This window comes from Nematolebias whitei, chromosome 17 (genome assembly GCF_014905685.2).
Source record: "Nematolebias whitei isolate Nwh7 chromosome 17, NemWhi1, whole genome shotgun sequence".
In the NCBI taxonomy this organism is placed as follows: domain Eukaryota; kingdom Metazoa; phylum Chordata; class Actinopteri; order Cyprinodontiformes; family Rivulidae; genus Nematolebias; species Nematolebias whitei.
In genome coordinates this window covers 38760940-38775447 of record NC_056514.1, presented here as the reverse complement: position 1 = coordinate 38775447, position 14508 = coordinate 38760940, and the positions used below count along the sequence as shown (strand labels likewise).

Sequence of the window (14508 nt, the reverse complement as noted above, 5' to 3'; positions counted from 1 at the left end):
TTTAATTGGTCATTTATTTATTTTGTCTATTTAATTTTTGCTCTAGTATAGGAAAAAGATGCATACAATGTATGTGTATTTATACATATATGAGATTGAAATTTATCTTATTCTTTATCTAGCTACAATGATTTCAAGGGGCATTTGTCTGTACCGTTAATACTTTTGTAGGATATGGAGCAACCCCCCTCCCAGAAAAGATCTTTTTCAGCAAATCCAACGTCAAACCATATTTTGTGCTTATTTCATCAGCACAAAAACAGAATCCACATTTTCAATTGACCAAGATAAGCTGTCTTTAGAATATATTTTCTCAAATTGTTCGCAAAGTCTTAGATTTTCCAGAAACTTTTACACACGTTTGTTTGTGTTCATATAAGTTAAAGTCAATTTGATGGAATCTTAAACAGTTAGAAGCAGCTGTAAACAAATTACTTTCATAAGCGTTGCAGCGTTTTCGGTCAGAGGTGTTCTCTTGTCATGAGTCAAACCTTCATGGGTCTCGACTGAGGAACCAGACTGCAGAGGAAGTTGTGCACCTGCTCCTCCCCGTGTGCAAATCTAGAGCGGAAGTGAGTTCTCAACTTAGAAAGACACAGGTGGTTGGCTTATCGTGCAGCTTACTGTACGGAGCATGGATGTAGCTGTGTGCCAGGCTGCTTCTGTTACGAAGCTGTAGCAGTTTGTTAGAGACTGGATGTACTGGGATATCGGCTATAGTTTAGGTTCACAATCAAAGCTTCAAGGTGTAGAAAAAAGGCTGTCAAACCAGAGTGCTTCGTGTGGAGCAGATGAAAACCAGTGATGGGTACAGTCCCGATTGACATCAGGAGACTCTTAATTGGTAACACTTTTATTTACAATAATTTGTCACCAGAATGATTTTATTTTTAAATCCGAATGTTGAAAAGTAGCAAACATTTTGAGAAGTGGTGAGATACTTTAGTATTTATGGATTGTGTATAAATAAGAGAAACTGGAAGGGACTTCCTAAAAACAATCTGTTAGTTTTACAGAAGTAAAGACTGCATCATACAAACGTTCCTACCTGACCATGTCACCTTAACTGTAAGAACCAGAAAATAGTTTCCACCGTGGTGACATGTATTTGCATGTCCTGCCACAACGGCACAGTGTTCTGAAAGAAACATTTACATACGTTAGCTTATTTGTATGACGAGGGAAGAAGGACATAAAGAATCAGATACATGTAAATGATCTGGACCAACCCGTTTGTCTTCATTATCATAAAGATGACTCAAATTTATGTGTGATGTTAGTGTTGACAGTTTCTTTTTTTATATTCATGTCAAATAAATAGTAGTTATTTAGCTTAACCAAGTAATAGATTACTAACCAAATGAAGAATCAAAATGTAATATTCATACCTCAATAATGCTGGTATCTTTTAAAAGGCTTTTTATTCAACTGTTTGGATATTTTTGTTTAAAATATCCGTAAAGGCACTAAAATCTCAACAAAATAAACACTAGTATGTACACAGAAACATATTTTGTTGAGGGTTGTTGTGTCTGAACCGTTACTTATTCTGTTTGAACAAAACAAAACAAAAAACAGAGAGTGGCTGCTCTCCGCTCTCCGCCTTCAGTCAATTTAGGGATGTATTTGAGTGTAATAATTAGTACTTTTCAGAAGAAAAGTCGGCTTTTTCCTGGAGCTTTTGGTCTAGACAAGTATTCAGAAGACCAGTAAAGTACATTTTTCTTCTGATGTGTTTGTACTCATCAGATTGTGAGTATTTTGTGGCTGAGATTCTTCACGATGAGAACCTAAGTGAAAGCACGGAAGAGACGCGGAACGTCCTACTGAATAACTTTGAGGTCGTTAAAGAGAGGTAGGCTTTTACATCTTGTAACTCTAATACCAGAGGCTCTGCTGAAGTGTGACTTCATGGCACCATTATCCAACATTTGCCGTTAATACCGCAAAATTCTGTTAAGTGTAGCTGTAATTGCTTTAAATACAATTTTCAATTTGCATTAGAAAGAACTCATTTAGTCTAATGGCACCAATCGGCAGACTTCCCTCCTCTTATTTATTACTGTGAACATTTTTTAAAGATTTCACAGATTTGTTTTAATCAAATATATTTATTCTGATGCAATTCCTTTTTACAAGTGTGGTGAACGCGCTTTAAAACCAAAAAGTGAAACTCGTTGCTAGTTCGCTCCGGAAGCCGGTGCTGCCTGCACTGCATGACCTGAAAGCGTGTTACAGAAAACGTGTGGTTTTGTGGTTTTCATTGCAAGAAACAGCTGCATAATTTTCAAAGCAATACTTTAGTTGACATTTAAGAAACACAAAAGCAGTGATAAACACTTTAATTTTGTTTGCATGTTTTAATTTTTCAGATTTCCTCAGGAATTCTCCTTACGGGGTGAGTGAAACATTCAGTTCAATTCAATTCGAAAATTCTTTATTAATCCCAGAGGGAAATTAAAACATCTCCTATTATCAGATGATGAATAATCCCAATTCTAACAAAGTTGGAACGTTGTATAAAATGTAAATAAAAAAAAATGCATTGATTTCCAAATCTCATAAACCTATCATTTAAAATGTTTAAACAAATAAGTTGTACTTTTTGCTTTAAAAAAAAAAAGGTCATTTTGAATTGGATGGCAGCAACACATTCATGAAAGTTGTTTCCATTGCGAAGTATCCATTTTTAACAGCACCCTGTAAACGTTAAGAACTGAGGATTCTCTCTGTCCAGCAGTCCTGGGTCTTTGCTGGATCTCTTTGTTTTGCGATGCGTCAGGCGACGAGAGGTCTGGACTGCAGACACAACAGTTCAGCACCTGGACTTTTCTGCTCCAGAGCCGTACTGTTGTTATGGGTGCAGTTTGCAGTTTAGCATTATGTTGCTGAAATCTGCAAGGCCGTCCCTGAAAACGATGCATTCTGGATGGGAGCATGTGATGTTCTAAAATCTGTGTATACTTTTCGGCATTGATGGAGCCTTTCCAGATCTGTGAGCTGCCTGCGCAAAAGGCCCTAATGCACCCGTATACCATCAGAGAGGCAGGCGTTTGAGCTGTTTGCTGATAACCGGCTGGATGGTCCCTCTTGTTTTTAGTAAGGAAGTAAAAGATGTCTGTGGCTTCCAAAAAGAATTTCAAACTTTGATCCGTCTGATAGTCCAGTTCACCTCAGTCTATTTTTAAATGAGCTTTGGTCCAAAGAAGGGTACTAGATGGTGTTCTTATCTGGCGTCTTCTTTGCTTGATAGAGCTTTAGTTTGTGGATGAACTGTGTTTGCAGGCAATGATCTGTGCAAGTGTTCCTGAGCCCAGATCAGAACCAGACCTGTTTTTAATGCAGTGGTCCCCGAGGGCCCGAAGACCACGACCATCCAGTTTTGACTTTCAGCCCTTGAGCTCAGAGATCTCTAAAATCTGCTGTAGATGATGGAGGTTTAAAAAAAAATCATACAATTTTTTGTGGACAAATATTATTTTGAAATTGCTCCACTATTTAGATGCAATATCTTACACAGCGGTGAACATCTGCCCATTTTTACCTCAGAGAGATCCAGCCTCTCTAAACGTCTCTTTTTACCCCCAGTCCTCTTACTGACCTGTTGACAGTTAACCTAATTAAATATAAAATGTTCCTTTAGCTGTTTTTGATTCATATTTCTTGTTTACAGCCTTTTGTTGTCCCGCCACAGCCATTTCGAGATTTGTTGCCGTCATAAGATTCAAATTCCTTATTTGTCTCCTGTTTCTAACCATTTCTTGGTTGAAACATTTGATGTGATTTGTTCCGTTGTGAATAAAATATTGTGTTTACGGGCGTTGGTTGTTCTGTGACACGTTTTGAAATAATTTCCTACCTGGCGTTTGCTTTCTCTTTCTATCTCACACATAAACGACCAGCCTCAGTGGAAGAAGACGTTTCTGATGACAACCGTAGCTCCAGTTTGGGTCGCTCTGCTCCGTCAGATGACGCCTCAGACTACCAGGATGAAGTCTCCGAGTGTAAGTTCACAGCAGTCCTGATTCTGGATCTCGCTCCGTGATTGTGTGTTTGAGTGAAGGCTCGTAAGTCTTGTGCCAAGTGCAGAGATCTGATCTCAATTACAATTACATTGCATCAGCGGCAAATTAAACACAAAGTATGACCATTAAAACCACATAATATCTTTATAGACACCTGTTTCTATGGAAAGGCTAAGCTCTGTGCAAACAAAGGAAATGAAAATGAGGAGACGGTTCCAAACTCCTCCGAGGAAACAGTTTGAGCACATTCACAAAGCTACGCCTCGCCACAGGAAGAGCAGGTGGATCGTTTTGTTATATTGCAGCAAACCTGTTAAATTTGGAAAAACAGACCACATGTGTGAAATTTCTCTCTCTGCTGGCCGCCTGCCTCTCTGCGGGGGACATCTGCGGCTCCGCCTCCCTCCTGGCAGCTTCAGGTATCTTGATGCTAGTGGGTGACGGAGACCTGAAAGGTGACCTAGAGCTCCCTCCAGTGGCAGATTCTGGGCTCGGTTTCTGCTCCACTGGGGGAGTTGTGTGTTTGTGTGCACGTGTGGGTGGTGGGAGGTGAAGAGGCAGCCCACACAGGGAGGAGGCTTTGTAGCTGCAGGCTAATGCAGTGATTTATTGACCCAGAGCTCTTCTATTCTTTCACAACTGGGTTTGAAATACAACACTGTACCTGAGGGGCCATGTGCGTTCCATCCCTCTCTCCTATTATCAATCTTTCTTTCTATCTTCCTTTCTCTGCCTCCCATTCAGACTTTTAGTATTTTTGACTCTAATAGTCCTTGACGTGACATGCCGCAGGTGGGCATAATAGACTCTGCAGCCTCAGGTGCCCATCTCTACTGTTTTTTTTTTTTAATCTCATGAGATAAAGCAGGATGCACATGGAATTTCTCACCACTAAAACAAGGAACATTTCCAGTCATCTCAGGATACTTAATGCCAGCTGGATAGAGCCAGACCCCATCTTTTATTTGGAAACGGTTTAATGAACTGCACCGCGCTCCGAAGAGAAACGGCTGCGAGTTCTGGAAACTAAAAGATAAATCACAGCAGATGGTGTGAAAAAGACCACAATTAGACGCAACAATTATTAGATTTTTTTTAATAATATTTGAGAGTAAACAAGGGGAGATTTCCTTTGGGAAACATACAAAATCGAACCATAAAGTTTCCCTTAAGGCTACAGTGATAACACTCGTAACTACAAATGGCACTGTTTGTTGCTGTTAAAGCTCACACACACTGCCGTTTTATTGCCTCTGTGAAATGTGAGAAGTAACTAATTATGCAGATTATTTTCCTCCGTGAAACTCCAAAACCAATGTTTTTTTCCGGTAAATAACCACACCTAACTGTTACTGTGGGATCAATAGCAGAAACATTTGACATGCAAAGGAAAAACCCCTCGCAGCCTGTTATAGCTCGGGAACTGCAGCCATGTTGGCGTAGTACTCGGTCTGCGTCCTGACTAAAAGGGCATGTTGAGTTCATAGTTCATCCTGTGTTCACAGCCCTCTGAAAGAAACTGCTTGCACGTTTCTGCTGGGCGGTGCGTTCAGAGGAAAAATAATGGCACAAGTTAATGAAATCAAAGACATTTTTCTTGTAAGAGCAGTTAGCCGTGATGACAATTTGAGAGCGAGTTAATAAAACGTAAAAATCCTTCAAATCATCAGGATTTACTGTATTTGGAAATTGATTCTGTGATTGAGAAGTTTGTCGGAAAGAACAGAGGGTTGAATCTCTTCGGTGTTTAATTGTATCTTTTTTACTGTACACAAAGGAGACCTCGTGACTTGGAGGATGTATGAGCCGTGGTAATCGACCGCCTGCCTTCGCTGCGCTGCCTTCTCTAACCAGTGAGTGAGTGAGTGTGAAGTCGATGGCTGCTTTTACACGCAGGAGGAGCCTGCGCCGTTTGATTAGATGCGGTGGCCTGTTGTCTTCAGCGGACTGGGTGACACCAGATTTGTAATGGCTGACAGGAACAGATGGAGCTTCCTTTGTTAGCCTGGCTGTCTGCATGGTAATGTGAACTGAGTTTCACCCGCCGACCGCACCGGTGACCCGACCGCGCCTGCAGCCTCACCCCAACTCCGTCTGCACCCCTCGAAGCAGCCACCGTTCGGGGCTCGTGCGCATTTTGAGGAATTTTTATTCCTCCATCATGCAGTCATTCCAGCACATTATGCATACATAAACAAACACGGGCGCGGATTTCTCCCTCTGGCGTGAAAGAGCTCTTTAACGCACATGCGCGCCCTCACACAGACACAAATAGACCCCAGGAGACAGCTGGAGATGTGGGGCTTTTAGCCCCGTCATGCTGTTTGCAGGTCAAGTTTGCCAAGTCAAAATGGCCTGTTTGTTTTTCTTTGATCGGGGAGCTCTGCTGGGCGCTCGAGGATGTTTGCTGGGGAGCTGCAGAAATGACGGAGCGCTGCAGGAAGAGCTTTGTTTCAAGAGGCGTGCAGGAAAGATGGCACTGTTGAAATGATTCCTGCATGAAGCAGCTGGGATTTATTGTGTTGTAGAACTAGAAAAATGTGCTGCATACAGGATTTCTTTCCCCTGTCTAGGTTTTCTACCCCCCAGTACAGTGCAATAATATTCACCAACATTAACTTCAATAGGCTGAAAATAAACTCGGAACAAAACAACAATAGAAGATCAAAATGACGTCATGTTTGTGTTACATTATCAAACAACTATTAATAATAATAAAATGCAACCTAAGGGTGTGTTTCCTGTACTGGGATCATAATCACACGTTTGGTTTCGCTTTTTAGTTTTTAAATTTATTTTAGATGTTGGCTTGAGATTTGTTCCAAGTTTGACACGTAAGGCTACAAAACATTTGTTTTTGCCGACTCGGATTAAAGGTGGGCAATCGTGTGTGCATTAGTTATGTTAGTAAAATATCTTGTGACCCACTGGCCGGACTTTTTGGAAACTTTCAGGAAGTAGTCCATGAAGGTGCACCTACTAATAAACTGCTTCCAACTCGATTCAAGATGGCCGCCACAGCCCCACTCAACTTCCAGAACACAAAAATGGCTGTAACTCGGTCAGTTTAACAGACATTGAGCTAAAGTTGCATGTGGTAGTAGCTGAGAGTCATTCCCAACACATACCCTGAGCGTGACATCTCACACAACGTTTTATCGTTTATTTTTAGGGTTTGACCAAAGCAGCTCCACCTCCGTCTCGACGTAAGGTGACGTGAAAGGTGGAGGGCGATGTGCATTCCTCGGAGGAACGGTAGACCTTCATTTCGCAGGTTATTTCCATTAACTGGCGAAAGTTTCAAAGAAAAGAAAATCAACCTGCTCCATTAACAGAAGTATTGGACGCAGAAGCAGATCATTCACTTTGCCTTAAATATTTACGATTTCTTTTTCTCTCGGTCGACACGTTGATTAATTAAGTAATCCGTGCAGCTCCAAAGGGACGTTTGTTCGTGTGCGCCGACCAGCAATGGGCTCTGTCAGTGATCACTTTGCTGGCCCAATTTCCTGAACCAATTACTGGCACCAGTACGCAGTTGGACAACCAATTTGAAGTTATGTCTCGGTGTTGCCTATTTCTCATTTGAATATGAGGGGCCAATGCGCAGTAACAACATTATTACACTGCTTGTAAATAGAATATTAAATCTAAATTCTGTCATTCTGGCTGAAGCTTGGAAAAGCCATTTTGAAGCGAAGCGTTTTTGAGAGTGCGGTCTGTCGGCTGGTGATGTAGGTGGGGGAGGAAACGGCCAGCTGACAAACTGAAACTCCATTAGAGGGTTAATCTGCGGTGTTTAATGTGCCAACTGGACTTTGTTTGTGTTTCAAGTTCAATTGTGAAATAAAAGGAAGTTGAGGCTTTGTGGAACAAACCGCTCTGTAGCAGTTTAAACCTTTTACCAAATTGGTTTTGCCCCTGAACAAACTTTCTGTCCAAATTTTTATATTTAAGAGCTTATTTAGCTTTTTCTTTAACTAAATGCTGCCGGCACGCTTACCTGTGACCGAGTATTATGGCCACTCAGGAAAAATAAAGAAAATTTTTTCAAGAGTAAAACAGTTGCAGCAATGTTGAGGAAAAAAGTTATTTTTTTATAACTAAACCGAAGGCAGTGAACCCCATCGTGCTCCTAAACCCAACTGCATTTGCTCATTAGGGATGCACGATATTATCGGCATGTATCGATATTATCGGATATTAGAGTTAAAGTTAAATATCGGACGTCGGCCATTCCATGAAAATAACTCACTGATATAGAAGACGCTGTTTTTGTACGACGACCCAGTGAGAAGGACGCCCGCAGCGCCAGCGCAACGTGATGACGTCACGGACGCCTACCTGGTCTGATCACGGCGGAGAGGAAGAAGTCAAAATGTTGGAGGTGTGGAAGTTTTTTTCCGTTGAGGATGTCGGATTCCAAAGATTCATGGACTACGTTGAGCCTCGCTACATCGTCCCCAGTCTGAGATATTTTTCCAACATAATCTTACCCGAGTTACAAGCCGTCATTTCCGACGTCATTGAGAAGCTAACAGCCGATAGCACGACTTGTTGGGTGAGTTTTACCACAGACATTTGGACGTCGTGTTAGCTCGTTAGCATGATTAGTCTTACGGCACAATGGATAGACAAAAACTTTGAACTTAAAAAGTCTGTCCTTCATGCACAGGAGTGCAGAGGATCCCACACTGCAGCTATAGGAACCTGGAACAAGCCTCCACAAGTGAGACAGCATCGCAGGTGACTAATGCTAATAAATAACATTTAACACTTTCCATTTAATATGTTGAAGTGCATATGGCTGTTACTGAATATATGTCACCAGCTCTTACAGCTTTACACAATTTTTGTAGCAAATAAGCCTAAATAAGAGGTCTATGTTCTGACAAAGGAATGTAAAAAAAAAAATATCGGTATCGGATATCGGCCAAATAAGTTTTAACATATCGGATATCGGCCAAAAATCCAGTATCGTGCATCCCTATTATTAACATCTGATCGTCAGGGGTGCTTTCACTACAAGATAACATGCAGTATTTTATTTGAAGCAGTGTCCAGCCCATAAAACTTGTTTAAATCCTTCACAATAAGAGCCTCAAACACAGACTGAGTGTTGACTTGTAAATATTCTCATAAGTCCTGGTGGTCACTGCTTCAGGATCTGTTATACTGAAGGACAGTAAAGTACGCTCTCGTCAGGAGCTTCACGTGTCCACAGAGAGTTTTTGAGCTCATCGCTCAGTGCGCACGTCTGAGTCTTTTATTGTGACGCATTGAAACGAGTTCTCTTGAGTTCGCTGCAGCAACAGAACCGCCTGTCGGACCAGTTTAAGTAAAATACTTCATGTTGTTTGCTTAACTCAGCAAAAGTGAGCAAAGTGAGTTTTTCTATGACTGATACGGATCTTTAGGAATAAGGGGCAGCCAACAGCTGATAACTGTTTATTTTATTTTATTGATATAATTTATTAATTAAACAGAATAAAACAATATTGTCTAATTTAAACAAATGTGTATTTAACCATTCTTAAAAATAATATGTGAAAGAGAATTCAAGCTTTAAAAAATGAATTTGGACTACAGTGAGTGCTGCATCTTCATTTTCCTGCTTGGCAGCTGAATAAGTGCACAGACGTAAGGAAACATAACCAAAATGAGCTGATTTAAAATAGATATTTAGTTATCAAAGTCCATGCTCAATAATCCAGGTAGACAATCCAACATTTTTCAGTCGGGTCATCTGGACAGTTACTTTTATTTTTTTTGTGCTGAAACGTTTCACCTTCCATCCAGAAGGCTTCATCAGTCAAGGAAACACACAACAAAACTGATTCTTCCCCCAACAGCTTACTCCAAAGTGGAACAAACCAGTTATGTTGGTGCTAAGATGGTGTGTTTGGCCGGCCCTCTTCCTTGTTGACAGTCGTGTCAAACTGGTTGAAAACAACAAAGTCCATGCTCAATAATCCAACATTTTTCCGTCAGGTCATCTGGACGGTTTCTTTTTTTTTGTGCTGATGGAAAAATGTTGGATATTTAATCGTTGTCTCCGCCCACCTGCACCACGTCAAAAACGGAAGCAAAGAACGGTTTTAATTTTTTTTGGTTTTAGTTCGCACCTACTGAACTTTTGACCTTCGACCTCTTGTTTGGTCAACCTGCAGTGTGTTCAGGAGCGTGTGAAAAACAGCCACGAATCAGGAAGTTCCTCTGGACCCGCCGACGCTCTTTTTACTGTATTTGATCGTCAGAATCTCTGCCCGGAGATTCATTTCTCGCCGTGCTCATTGGCGTATGGATTTTGTGACATTCGAACAGCGGCTGCTCGTTTGCAAGCAAGCGAGGAATATGTTAATGACTTTCACTCTCTCCTTTCCCTCTCCTGCTTGCTATCTTGCGTTCTTTTTTTCCGAAAGACGCCGGCACATTACGAGGCAGGCGCAGGATCTGTGGATTGCTGCGACTGCTCGCCATCAGGGTTCAAAAGTTCACACTATTCCCTCGGGGCTACTGTGCTGCTGCAGATGCTGATAGTCTTTTCTTTCTGCCTCTCTCCCGGTGCCTTTCTTCCCCTCTCTCTCCCTCGCTGTTTACACTATTAATCTTGCACACTCTCCCTCACACACTCACTCACTGGGCCTGGCAAGAAGAGAGCGGCTTGAAGGGGGGATTTGGACGTATTTAACCGAAGGGCATCCATCACTCTCATCCCCGACTGCACACCCCCCTCAACAAAAAGCCACGCTGTGTATTTCTTTTGCTTCTTCCTGGTTTGATGCAGCTCACCGCTCATTTACTTTGTTTTATTGTTGCGCTGCATATAATTACAACCCTCCGTAGCCTCTGGTGCAGCGGCGTGTTGAAACCCAGGGAAAACAGGCGAAGGTAAATGCGCTGCCGTCCATCTGTAAGGAGGCACATAGGCAGAATGCAAAGTGGGAAGCTGGGGCAGCGTGGCTCCTAATCTCCCCCAGAGCTGTCAATGTCACAGACAAATAGCAAAACTATCAGATGCAGCGGGTTCACCCAGAGGTTAGCGTTCCCAGGTACCTCCTGCATTCACTCCCTCTCCTTCTCTTCCTGCCTTGCAAATGAGAATTTGATTTTGCCCTCCACTGGAATCCATTTCTGGAGATGAATGAAGTTTCGATGCCAAGCCCAGGTGGCCCTGCTGATTTCTTAGGGAAATAAATGGAGATCAGAGAGATGTGCTGGCCTGGACACAGACAGGACACTGTGGCTTCCAACGCCTCTGGGATCCCTCTGTTTAATTGTTGCTGTAATGCAGCACTTTAAGGTCATTAACGTTCCCTCGTGGAGTTGTTTGAGGATGTTCAGGACGCATCCTTCTTTACATCGGGAACTCCTCACGGCACCGATCTCTGTGCCAAGTGGGACACTCTGGGCTTGTATGCTCTTAGAAGATTACTTATACACAACGGTAATTTTTACCGTTGATTTGTGGCGGCCTCTGCTGCACAGCCTCGTGTGAAAGGAACCAAAAACCCGTCGAATGGGAACAAATTTTATTGTGAAGCGGCCGCATTTTCATTAGAAAAATGCATTTAGATAATTAATTTCAGGATATGAATTCCCTGCAACACTAATCAGAATTAAATGGACTTCTTTTTATGAAATATGAGGCTCAAAGAAACATGATTGGAAACAGTTAAAAATGAATAAGGACGGTTTTATTCAAAACACGATCAATATCGAGGGAGACGTTCATCAGAACGTTAAATATGCCGTTTTATTTTATTTAGTTTTATGTTTTATGAGCTCATTCGTTAGAAAACAAAACTCATTTTTACAGCGATGCCAGTTTAGTCCATTTCAGTGAAACTGACACATTATTTAAAACAAACATAAGAAGCTTGTTCAAAAGTGTGTTTTAGATAACTATTTCATAAGTTTCCTTTATTTTTTCATATTGTATAAAGCTTATTGTTATTTGTATATTTTTTTCTGGCATGCTATCAAACGATAAATTTACTTTTAAAATAAATGTATTTATTTGTCTAGTAAAACAAAACTAAATAAATATTTTATTTTGCTCTAAGAAAACATATATTTTTATACAGTTTAAACAAAGAACACATTTGTAATTATTTGATGATAATGTACAAAATTTAGGATCAAATTTATAATATTTTTAAAAATTATTAATTAAATGAAACAGATTATGTATTTCATTTAAATCCAAATAAACAGATCTATAAGTTTTATGCTTTCATAGGTCAAGAATAAATATTTAATCAATTTAAAAGTTTTATTTATTCATTTATTTTTAGATGAGCACCGTTCTCAATCGGCGTCTGGCTGTTATTTCCACGCTAAAGAGAAATTTTTTGTTAACACTTGTTGCTTTTGTACACGTTAGTGATTTACTAAATGGACTGACGGCATCTTATAAATATTTATTACCTAACACGTAAAAGTGTCAACAAAACGAGTCATTTGAAATGCTCACTTTATATTTTGTTTATATTAAAACTCTTTAAAGAGGAAATACAAGAAGCATTTTAAAGGTGAACGAACCAGAATCATTTATTTTAAGTCCGTTTCCCCTCCAGGCTTTGTTTTGTCATCGTCTGCGATATTCCCATTTTTATCCCAAACACTGAGGCTCCTCTGAGCCCGAACTCCTCCATTGCCGGTATTTATATTCTTACTACTCGTTTTTTATTTTTTCTCCTTTTGTTTCTGTCAGTGAAGCCGCTGAAAACCATCCCCAGCGATTAGAGGATCATTGTATCTGCAGTTAAGCATTTGAATAGTGGTAGTAAATCTAGAAAAGGGAAATTCAGGGTCGCTGTAGACGCTTCTTATGGCTGCCCAGGGGGAAGCCGGTGTCACATTGTAAATTTAGCCCCTTAGTGTCTTTAAAGTGGCCGGCCGCTGATGTTCGAACGCAGCAACAGAGCAAACCCGATAACTTGACGTCTATTCCTCCGAGGAGAAAATAAAAATAGATTTTTTTTTTTTTGTTCTCCAAACCAGATCAAAAATAACAAAATGACACATTTCTTCTTGGTTTGTGTGAATTTTAGGACTCTTAAAGAACCGCGATAAAATATGAACTGTTTTTTATTAAAATTAGTATTTTTAATTTCAGTTTATCCACAGAATTTGATTAAATATTATTGGTGGGTAGAGAAAAATCAACCAGTTGATGGCGATGTGATAAAACCGCTGCAGCAACACATTTAATGGAGCAGGTTTATGAGATTTAACCAATAAATATAACAATTACTGGTCAAACTTTTCTTGAATTAGATGTGATTTAGTTGAATAAAAATGGCCGTGCCTCAGTTTTGATTCTGATCACTAATATAAATGATGGAAGACGTTTTGTTTAACCTGGGATCGATGCTTGAAAGCGGTTTATGTTGGGTGACAACAAGAATTGATTACAAAGAACACAAATACAAGTCGGCAGTGATGAAACTGTGTTGTGTTATCCTCTCTTCTTATCTTAACCTTTCACATGTTGTGGATGATTGCGTTGATTTGGCTGCCCGTCATTTCACGAACTTCACTGGCAAGACAATAAAAAAAAGTTTGATTTGTTCAGTAAAATGCTTCCCGCACCCACAGAGAGTCAGATTTCTTGTTTGATCCTTGATTTTAAAAGAAAAACAAACAAAAATTCAAATCCCTTCTGCTTGAATTCCCGGCGCCATTAAACATTATTAGCCGGTGACACGGTCATCATGCAGCCTGATATAACGCGCTGCATGTTTCCTTTGGTTCAAACACATGCATTAGGACGTTCTAAACATGGTTTATGTATCGATGACTGAAGTCCTAATCAAATCAGGGGGAGGGAAGGAGGGCCGAGGAGACATTCTGCCCTTAACCTCAGTGCCTCTCAGTCTCTCTCCTCCTCTCTGACGGCCGCCTCGCTTGAGGGACCCGCAGCAGAGGCCTTCCTCTGTAATGAGGAAAAATGTATCAATTTAGCTCGGCCTCTGCGCAGATTGAGCGCCGGGCGGGTGAAGGTGCACCGAGTGAATCCTTTTTCCTAATCAAGGACAGTATCGAAGAGGATTGCGGTCTCCTCGTCTGTGGAATCAGCAGCATTCCTCCCCGCAGCCCCCTCAGGGCCGGGGAGCCTCTCCGTGCCTTCTGTTTCACCTCATCAGCAGAGTTCACGTGGGGGTCGGGTCCTGCCCCCTGATGCTGCATTCAATGCCGCACCTCGTGCATCGAAAGGCGCCGCCAAAGCTTCCGTACCCGAGGACTAAGCGAAGGAGAGGCAAAACATATGATGGCTTTCTGATCTTCCCTTCAGCTGGTGCTAGGAGGGGGTCACAGCCGAACACAGCAGCCGAACACAGCAGCCGAACACAGCAGCCGAACACGGCAGCCGGACACGGCAGCCGAACACGGCAGCCGAACACGGCAGCCGGACACGGCAGCCGAACACGGCAGCCGAACACAGCAGCCGAACACAGCAGCCGAACACAGCAGCCGA

The 14508-nt window shown here is 41.4% G+C and overlaps 1 protein-coding gene across 1 annotated transcript in view; it reads left to right on the top strand.

The window, feature by feature from the left end:
- Positions 1-780: 780 nt before the first annotated feature.
- skap1 (src kinase associated phosphoprotein 1) overlaps positions 781-14508 on the top strand; it is a 38685-nt gene continuing 24957 nt past the window's right edge. The window contains exons 1-4 of the mRNA XM_037691255.1: positions 781-844; positions 1750-1855; positions 2373-2398; positions 3909-4004. Coding sequence (XP_037547183.1) covers positions 805-844; positions 1750-1855; positions 2373-2398; positions 3909-4004 — 268 coding nt within the window. The 5' untranslated portion in view covers positions 781-804. The remainder of the gene's footprint in view (positions 845-1749; positions 1856-2372; positions 2399-3908; positions 4005-14508) is intronic.